This window comes from Sitophilus oryzae, unplaced genomic scaffold, assembly GCF_002938485.1.
Source record: "Sitophilus oryzae breed Bouriz unplaced genomic scaffold, Soryzae_2.0 scaffold_935_pilon_pilon, whole genome shotgun sequence".
NCBI classification, from domain to species: Eukaryota; Metazoa; Arthropoda; class Insecta; order Coleoptera; family Curculionidae; genus Sitophilus; species Sitophilus oryzae.
This window is the reverse complement of record NW_022147567.1, coordinates 1,631,884-1,642,199: the sequence shown is the minus strand read 5'-3', so window position 1 is coordinate 1,642,199 and position 10,316 is coordinate 1,631,884. Positions and strand designations below refer to the sequence as shown.

The following is a 10,316-nucleotide window of genomic DNA, read 5'->3' as shown; positions in this document are numbered from 1 at the left end:
ACGCCGACGTGCATAAAAATGTTCCGTAGCAGAAATTGACAGAAATCATATAGAAATATTCAGATTTTTGTCTAGGACAGTCTAGAAGGCCATGCTTTCTGCCTGGGTAGAACCGCGCCACAACTGTTTCCAATTTTCCGGTTTACTGTCGCCCCCCTGAGTAACGCCTTAACTGGGAACGGGGCAACGGGGACGGAGCGACAAGACTTGTTATTGTTATTGAAACTGTGATCACATCACGTTTAAAAATCACTGATATTAAAAAGTCACAGTAACAAATATCAGTGTGATTAAAAAATCACGATATCGCTCATCTCTAAATAAAGGCTGAAAAGTAGTGGTGTGCGATATATCAATAACTATTAGGAATAACCGGTTATTGGCCGATAACTGATATATCAGATATGTCCCATGAAGTTAGGCAGTTACGTAGTTATTTTGTCGATATGACATACTTTGTATTTTTTAACATTTTACTGATATTCGATACTTCCATCGCGCCGACGGCACTCACTGGCCAAAAATAAATAACTACTAACCTAACTTTCTCTAGCTAGCGGCAAAAGAATAAAACATTCGTATTCACGCAATGATAATAGACAGTTAAAGCATGGCACAATACGTATACGTATCTCAGGGTACGTAACGTAGAAACCTTAGATTAAGAATAAAAAGTAGAAACTTACGCTACGGATGTGGATGCGTCGTCGCGCAAACGAGAGAAAGGCAAGTATTTTGACGTAACGTAACGTAACCGGTACTTTTTAATATTTTAACCCATTGATTCCACATCAAATTTATAAAAGTATTTATCGAAGGATAAAATTAATATTAATGGGAATTATATTATTGGAAATACCCACCTTTAAAAACTTATAATGTGCACTGTGCACTAATGTGCAATGATTAATTTATTATATTAAAATAGGCCCATTTCCTGTTCCACAAGGCCAAATATTTCTGATATATCTCCAATAACTACTAATAACTCGCCAAAATCAGAGAGCCAGGTATTAAAACGGATATTTGTCGATTTGAATTTGTATGTTCGGCATCAGTCGGGTGAAATCGAAACCCTTTCGGCTCGATACGTTTGCATTTTGTACGTACGTAAAGACACGCAAAGATACGTATCTCGTATCCGTAAACGCAAGTGAATTTATTACAAGAACTGTAAACTAATAGGATTGCTCATCCTCATAAGACGTACGTTCGCTTCTTCCCGCGCTTCAGCTGACAGTTGTAACGTCATTGTAGTCCTTGTCATGATAGTGTGTATTATTAGTTGCCTATCGTAAACTTATAAAAATAACAGCTGAGAAATGTTGAGTTAATTATTTTGTCAATTTTAAATGTGAAAAGGGCGTCTTTAAAGTTTTTAGAGCTATACGTTCATTTTGTGTTGTGGATTGTGACAAAGTGCTTACTAAGTGCCTACGATAGTGTTTATTAATTATTTTAGAGCAAAATATGGAAGTATTCTAAAAAGAATGCTTGCAAAAGGTGATGCTGGGAACTGCTGTTCTTAAAAATGCATTATCCGAGTATTTAATACGATTTAACAGTTAATTTTCTCTACTGCATACATATAGGTGTTTAAATAAATAAACTAAATAATGAACGTTTTGTATTCGGCAACCAATAATGCACGTGTGTGTATTATTGGTTGCCGATAAGGACTAATAACCATGACAAGGAGTACATTGACGTCACAAAGCGAGTAGTTTTCGCATGCACCTGGCGGACACTTTTGGCTGAATGAGCAGTCCTATTAGGTTAACTGTTCTTGAATTTATCACTGCACAAGCGTACATACATATTCGGCCGTGCTTTAACTGTCTATTAATACGCATCGACCTATAAATAGACTTTAGTTTTCTTTGTTGCTTAAGAAAGACGACACGCCGACGCGACGCGACGGTTTGACGGATCAGGGAAGTTTTTAAAACAATTTATTATTTCAGTATTAACGATTTACGTTATGTAAAAATGTATATGTTTCTAATATCAAATTAATATTAGATCAATTTGTTTTTTTGTGAAGAATTATACATACATATCCTGTTTGTGTCCAATTCAAAAAATTACAGCAATTAATTTTACAAGGTAAGTGTCGACTGATTTAGTTTTGTATTGGAAATGTAATTATTGAATTTAACAGTTATTTGACAATAAATCATGTCGAGTCAAGCAAAACGGGTGGAATTTGGAATTTTTTTTCACCATTGGAAAATACTGATTGCTTGTCAACGTGCAATATCTGTAAAAAAAAATTTCTTATAAATCTACAAATTCGAATTTAAAAATCTCTGTCAATATTGATGTTCCTAATCGACCAACTAGCCAGTCAGAACAGAGTATCGATAATGAATTGCGATCGGCGCCAGTTCAAGAATCTCAAGATCCGATTCCTGGTACCAGTGGTACCAACCAAAATTCTACACCGGCTCCGGCTAAATTTATGCAACAAACATTGTCGAATTTCATTCCAAAAAAAATAAGTGCTAGCACAAAGAAATATATGGATGACAATTTACTACAACTTTTTACCATCGACCTACAACCGTTTAGTGTTGTAGAAGATAAGGGTTTTAAAAATTTTGTTAAGGCAATAAATCCTTCTTATCAGCTTCCCAATCGGAAATATATTTCGAAAACGTTACTTCCAGCTAAATATGAAGAGTGTTATCATAAATGTCGAATCCTAATAAAAGAGGCACGGGCAGTAGCACTTACAACTGATTGCTGGTCATCGATAAACTCTGAGAGTTATATAGGGCTCACTGCACATTATCTTGCGGCTAATTTCGAATTAAAAAGTGTTTTACTACAATGTTCATTAATCGAAAATCATCATACCAGCAAAAACCAGCAGTGGGAAATTCCGACAGAAAAAATAATATTACTCACTTCGGATAACGCGACAAATATAACGAGCGCTATTAAGAATGAATTGGGTTGGAAGCATTTTGGGTGCTTTGCACATACGTTGAACTTGATAATACAAAAAACAGTAGAATTGCCTGAACTTATCGAGATTATTGACAAAATAAAAAGTATCGTTGGATATTTTAGACGCAGTAATGTTTCAAACGAAAAATTAATGAAATGCCAACAACAAATGGGAAAACAGCCCCTAAAATTAATACAAGAGGTTAAAACAAGATGGAATTCGCTATATTATATGTTGGAACGTTTTATTCTTTTAGAAGACGCAATAAAAAGTACCACAGCTATTATTGATCATCAACTGCCATTATTAACTCCTACAGAATGGGCCATTATAAAGGACCTTTGTAAAGTTTTAAAGCCCTTCGAAAAACTTACCAAACTAATTAGTGGAGAAAATTATGCTACCGTCTCTTATGTTATACCAATTACCAATGGTCTTTTTGAGGTTTGTAGAAATCTTAAAAAAATGGAAAATCATTCGAAAATTATCATTGATCTTTTGAAGATTTTGGAAACACAATTGCATCAACGGCTAGAAAATGTAGAATATAGCACTACGATTTCTCTAGCAGCTTTTCTTGATCCGAGATTCAAAATGATAGCTTTTTCAAATGCACAGGCAGCCGAGAATACCAAAAAAAAAGTTACGGATTATGTTACTTATCTTATTTCTGAAGAGAAAAGAGTTTTGAATGAGCCGGAAAACAATTTAAACCCGAGAGATCAGGAAGACCCTGATGATGAGTTATCTGTTTGGGGTGCGTTCGAAAAAGCAGTTACTTCGGCCCAACCAATAGGAACTTCCAAATCACGAGCGATAATAGAAGTACAAAGGTATCTAGAAGCAAATATATTACCTAGGAAAGAAGACCCTTTTAAATGGTGGCGCGAAAATAAATATAATTTTCCATATCTCAGCAAAATGGCGCAAGAAAAATTATGCGTTCAGGCCTCTTCAGTTCCATGTGAGCGGCTTTTTTCCAAGGCGGGTTTGATACTTTGGGACAGAAGAAATAGACTGAATGCATTAAAAGTGCAACAATTGTTATTTTTGAATGCCAACTCTTCTCTGTGTTAAGTTCCTAACTTGTTTTCGGAATGCAATTTGTCTGATTTTTTCTAGATTTTTAGAATCAAGAATCAATGTTTTTTTTTGTATTCTTAACCATCATTGTCGTTTGTTAAATTTGCTTTAAGCTTTAGTAGTACTCGTACTTGTTACTTTCAAATAGTTCCTATTTAGGTTGTTTTTATTTGCTTTTTAGATTTTTTTAACTACATATTATCTATATTAATATATTAATAAATAAAAATAAATTAATATATTTTTTGATTAACATTTTATTTGTTTTTTTTTGGACTTAATATACCTAACGACATAACATGCCATAAAAAGTCAATAACTGCCAGTTACTGAATAACGGCTAAGAATAACTGTTATTTTAAAATAACGGTAACGGTTATAACTGTTACCCAGAAATAACCGTTTATTCCACCACTACTGAAAAGCACGCAGTCTTGTGTAACAAAAACAAAATATTATTTTTAATTGTTGATTTTGAGCGCTTTTTCTTTTTTGAAAGGGAGAAACGGCTACTGTCAAAACATACCCTTTTTTCCAATACCATTTTTGGTTTGGAATCGCCACGACCAGTGTTGCCAGCCGCAATTTTTTTTTCGTACCATATTTCGTAAATTTTCGTAATAGATCCTGATGTTTCGTAATAAATCTTTTCAATGTTATGTTTTCGTGGAGTTGGCCACGTAGCCATAGCCATGCCATAGCTACAGCATGGTTACAGCTAAAAGTGATGAGGTGTTTTCTGGCGGCGCAATTCTTCGAACCAGTTCAAAAAATTGCAGTCAGAAAATGGCTTAGGTCTTTTTTTTTGTTAAAAACAGCTGATTAATACCTAACAATTAACATTTTACATTACTTTCAAAGACGTAAGAAAACTGCCAGTAACTTGTAGATTATTGTGATGTATTTCCTTTCAATATAAACCAAATAAACAAGAAAATTCAACTAGAAATTTTAATGCCAATGAACAGGGCCGTAACAGAGGCCGTAAACTGAAAAACTACAGCTAAAGAAACTAAAATTGCTATTGTCATAGCTATAGCAACATAAATAGCTTACAAAAGATAGATATTATGAAAAATACATATTTACAATTTTTTTTAGTAGAAAATATCACGTTTCAGGAGAAATCCACAGAAGAAATATGTGGTCAACTTCAAATAATAATCTTTGCACACACCCGTTTTTTCACAGCATCAGCAGTCTCATCAGTCAACTTAAAACTAACGAAATAAATATCAGGTTAAAATATAACTTTTTTTCACAGCATCAACAGTCTTAAATTAGTAAAATATATAAGTATTACTACATAGTATCATTTTTATACTGAACCTTTTTTTTTCAAAAGATTGGTGTCTGGTACCCAAGTGTGGCAAGAATAACCTTTCAAAAGATCTTTTGAGTGTAATATTGAATCACAAGTGTCAATGTTTAAACGATTTCGAACTTTGGTTTTGATTAAATTATATTGGGAAAATTGTCTCTCTGCAGTTGCAGATGGATGAGGAAGACACATTATGCCTTTGACTAAGATGGACAAATTTGGGAATAACAATTCATCCGTACTATTTTTCATTCGAAATATTTTTTCCCAAAATTCTTCAAAATCTAAATCTTTAATACTCTGTACTTCTTCGGAATCTGCTGACAGTCTCCATTCAAAATCCAATTTTTCAATGTCAGTAACTAATTGTGGAAAATACTGAATGCTCTTAGCAGCAATAGAGTTTATTTTCCACTTACTACAGTCAAAGGATTAAATATTTTACAGAAATTCAAAATTGGATCATTGAATGAAAATCTTTTCTGAATTTGGGAGCATAGCTCAATATAAAAATCAAGACATCTTAGTCTAAAATTGTTGACAGAATTATTATTTTCCTCTGAGGATAACATTACCTGGACCCTAGCGCCAAAATAAACTTCTTCAATTGGTAAAAAATTTCTGGGATTTTTTACGTCTATTCTTTCTAAACTAGTTTGGTCAAGGTAATGTTTTTTTTAAATAATTCCTTAATATCGTCTTGTATAAGGCACTAACTCTGTCACCTTAATAAATATATCTTACATTTCTCACTTTGGAATTCAAGATTTAACTGATTCACAATTTCTAAAACATAAGATAAAAATAAAAAGTACAACTTGTACATAGGATCATTGAGGTTATTTAAAGTTGTTTGGAAACTTTGTAAATTTTCTGCTAAAACTGCATCCTGAAACACTAGTTTTAGGGAATTCCAGTGCAGTAAAATTCTATTTACTACCTCCTAAAAAATAATCTAATTATTGTTATTTAAGATAACTGTGAATCAGATTACCTGTAAGGACAGCCACCTTGTCTGACTTGGATGCAGCATTTTATGGGGCTTCTCATCTAAAAAGCTTTGGCATTCATTCAAAAACGAGGCGTTTGCTACTGTTTGAGAAAAAATTATATACTCCCCTAGCGAATTCTTCGAGTGTATTCGGTAATTTAATTGCTGCTGCGGACGCACACAGGTGGAATGTGTGGCAAATACATCCCATAACAAATAATGATGGGACATCCTGTCTAAAAAGTGCTTGTACACCTTTAATGTTTCCCATCATCACTGCCGCATTGTCAGCAGCTAGTCCAATCATTTTTGTTAGGGGTATATTATTATTTTTCAAATGGTTTATTGTGGTTTGATCAATTTCATTTGACGTACCTTGATGTATTTCTAAAAGACCAAAAAAGTGGTCTGTCACCTTTTCATCATAAAATCTTATCACTACAACTAATGACTTTTGTGTTGCCACATCAGTGGTTTCATCCATTATCAAACTATAAGCAACTGATTTGTCAACTTTTTAAGCAATATTCTCTAAAGCGGAGGATGTAAAACAATGTTTAGTAATTAGGGTGGCTTTCGTCCTAGATATTTTAAGGTCTGCTGCAATATTTGAGTCTGGACACACTGATCCTATAAATTTTGGGAGGTGGTCCATCAATAAAAAGGGTAAATTATGTTCGTGAAGAAACATAACACATCTTAACTCTGCTGCTTTCACTTTAATGGAATGTAATTCTTTGTTAGGATTGATCGACAGCAGCTCTTGAATTTTTGGTGTTTTTTCTGCTTTCTTTATTTTTTTTATGTAGTAACGTTATACTGTGCCTTTTTATATGAGTAATTCCTCCAATTATTTTTTTGTCACAAACAGTACAGAATGCTGAACTTCCATCCGATGATGATTTGCACCAATTTGCATATCTTTTATCTTCACACCATTTATCCCGAAATTTTTGTTTATAACTGGTTGTAGTTACTTTTCGCCTTTTTAAAACAGCTTTTGTGCCAGTGGATTCATCACTACTAGAATCCGAGTCTGTAATACTGGAATGCCGCCTCCTACTAGGGCCTGGTACAGGAGAATCTGGCTGACTGCTGGAGTTTTGTATAGGGGAATCTGGCTGGCTTCTAGAGCCTGCTATATGAGAGTCTGAACAGCTACTATGTTCTGATGTAGGACGAACAGAAGCAGTAATAATGGGAGGATCTGCAGATTTTGCAGCATCTATTTTGGAAACACCAGATGTAGATAACCACCTACAAATTTAATTAATTTGATATAAACATAATTAAGTTAAGTAAACTATTAGGTAGATAGGTAGGTATAAAATATAAAGTTTATTCTGTAACTTACTTCTTCATCATAATAAAACTTTCTAAAATACTTAAGTTCACAACAAAACTTACTTTGGTGGTTAGTGGTTACTGGTTAGTGATTCCCCGTTTTAGTGTTCCCCCGGTTCCCCGCTTTCCTTCACAGTTCCTTCCATAGACAAAGAAACAAATAATTTTATTTCTTTGTCTATGGTTCTTTCTTGTAAAATGTTAGGTTATACCAGAGATATAAGGTTATAATACTCACAGCAGACGGCAGTGGCTCCAATTCGGTCAACGTGCAATACACGTGCAATAATTAATTTATTATACACAAAATGTGGAATGAACATTTTAAAAGCCAGTTTATCAACTTTTTTTTATTATAGTTGAATTTTTAAATAGTTGGATTGGCTGTATCGTAAAAACGTAATAGATTGGTGAGCGGCGTAACAACGTAACAGATTTTTTTTTCCGTAATAGATTTATTACGAACGTAATAGGGCTGGCAACACTGGCCACGACTAAGCGTGACGGGACCGGAGTCGACTTGCCGCAGTCTGGAAATAAATAGTTGTAAAGCAGCAGATACATTTTAGAAACAATAACTAGACCGTTGCCCCATCTATCTCAGCACTTGATGAACTAAAACAATAAAACGAGGTCAATTTGAATACAAATTTCTATAGTAAAGGAATAAAAACACGTATATAAGAAATCATTCTTGCTTTCTGAAGAGGTAGATGTTTTTAAAAACGTGCATTCCTACAAAGGCTGGTGCACGCAGTCTTGTGTAACAAAAACAAAATATTATTTTTAATTGTTGATTTTGAGCACTTTTTCTTTTTTGAAAGGGAGAAACATGATTGAAAAAAAGTGCGTCCAGTTGGCTTTGAATGATCGATAACGATTCCCCATATAAGTTTTACATACTAATTGACAACGATCTTTATTCCAAGCCATCTCTGACACCGTTTTTTTTCATCGTATACTACTTGCATTTCTATTGTGTTAACTATAATATTCTTTGCTGCTACATAAGAAATCATTCTTGCATTTCTAAAGAGGTAAAAGGTAGAGTTTTTAAAAATGTGCATCCTTATATTATAAAGGCTGAAGCACGCAGTCTTTGTGTAACAAAAACAAAATATTATTTTTAATTGTTGATTTTGAGCACTTTTTCTTTTTTGAAAGGGAGAAACATGATTGAAAAAAAGTGCGTCCAGTTGGCTTTGAATGATCGATAACGATTCCCCATATAAGTTTTACATACTAATTGACAACGATCTTTATTCCAAGCCATCTCTGACACCGTTTTTTTTTCATCGTATACTACTTGCCTGTGATTTTTAACTGGATTATCTACACAAATAAGAAATCATTCTTGCTTTCTGAAGAGGTAGATGTTTTTAAAAACGTGCATTCCTACAAAGGCTGGTGCACGCAGTCTTGTGTAACAAAAACAAAATATTATTTTTAATTGTTGATTTTGAGCACTTTTTCTTTTTTGAAAGGGAGAAACATGATTGAAAAAAAGTGCGTCCAGTTGGCTTTGAATGATCGATAACGATTCCCCATATAAGTTTTACATACTAATTGACAACGATCTTTATTCCAAACCACCTCTGACACCGTTTTTTTTTTCATCGTATAATACTTGCATGTGATTGTTAACTGGATTATCTACACAAATAAGAAAAAATCATTCTTGGTTTCTAAAGAGGTAGATTAGATGGGGTAGATGTTTTTAAAAACTTGCATCCCTACATAGGCTGGTGCGCGCAGTCTTGTGTAACAAAAACAATATATTATTTTTAATTGTTGATTTTGAGCACTTTTCTTTTTTTGAAAGGGAGAAATATGATTGAAAAAAAACGGCGTCTAGTTGGCTTTGAATGATCGATAACGATTCCCCATATAAATTTTACATTGACAACGATCTTTATTCCAAACCATCTCTGACACCGTTTTTTTTTCATTGTATACTACTTGCATCTTGAATGTGATTGTTAACTGGATTATCTACACAAATATGAAATCATTCTTGCTTTCTGAAAAGGTAGATGTTTTTACAAACATGCAGATGGGGCAACTGTCTAGTTATTGTTTCTAAAATGTATCTGCTGCTTTATAACTATTTATTTCCAGACTGCCGCAAGTCGACTCTGGTCACGTTCGCTTCGTCGTGTCGTGGCGAATGTGGCGATTCCAAACCAAAAAAGGTTATAGGAAATATTTGGAGAAAAGGATGCGGGGCCGGCCAGTATATTGTAAACTGATTTTTGGATAATTGATGGAGGTTAGGGGCTTGCCTCCACCTCTGTCACGGGTTGGCCTGGTATTGCGGTACCGCCAGGATCGGCCCACTTTTCAATTAATTAAAAAGAAAGTTACTCAATACTCAATAGTACAAAGTCGATTTTTTGATCGATCTACACTATCGGACAAAAGTAGAGCAACAAAGTTCATTTTTATTCATGTTTGAATAAAAAAAATTATTAGGTTGTGATTTTCGGCTATGTTTACTAACACACTATCCTTACACTAAAAGTAATATTTTACAAAATTTTGGTGTACTTTTAATCAGTTTAGAATGGTAAATAATAATGATTAAAAAAACTGATGAGAATGGGGGCGATAAAAGTAGAACAACA

The 10,316-nt window shown here is 33.8% G+C and overlaps 1 protein-coding gene and 1 non-coding gene across 3 annotated transcripts; one reads left to right on the top strand and one right to left on the bottom strand.

Annotated features, from left to right (window-relative positions):
• Positions 1–5,768: 5,768 nt before the first annotated feature.
• LOC115890858 lies at positions 5,769–8,135 on the bottom strand. Of its 2 annotated transcripts, XR_004051713.1 has the most exons (3): positions 7,703–8,135; positions 6,724–7,605; positions 5,769–6,143 (listed from the first exon to the last, which is right to left on the bottom strand). XR_004051713.1 is itself a non-coding variant. In XM_030911210.1 (2 exons), the coding sequence occupies exons 1-2, from the start codon at positions 7,711–7,713 to the stop codon at positions 7,089–7,091; spliced, it is 528 nt and encodes a 175-aa protein (XP_030767070.1). In that variant the 5' UTR covers positions 7,714–8,135; the 3' UTR covers positions 6,446–7,088. The 2 variants fall into 2 exon arrangements, 1 of the variants encoding a protein (XP_030767070.1); XM_030911210.1 differs by lacking the exon at positions 5,769–6,143 and having other exon boundaries at positions 6,446–7,605.
• A 1,759-nt stretch (positions 8,136–9,894) lies between these two features.
• Positions 9,895–10,034, top strand: LOC115890876. Its single transcript, XR_004051718.1, has one exon. It is a non-coding gene; the product is annotated as a U2 spliceosomal RNA (small nuclear RNA).
• Positions 10,035–10,316: the final 282 nt, after the last annotated feature.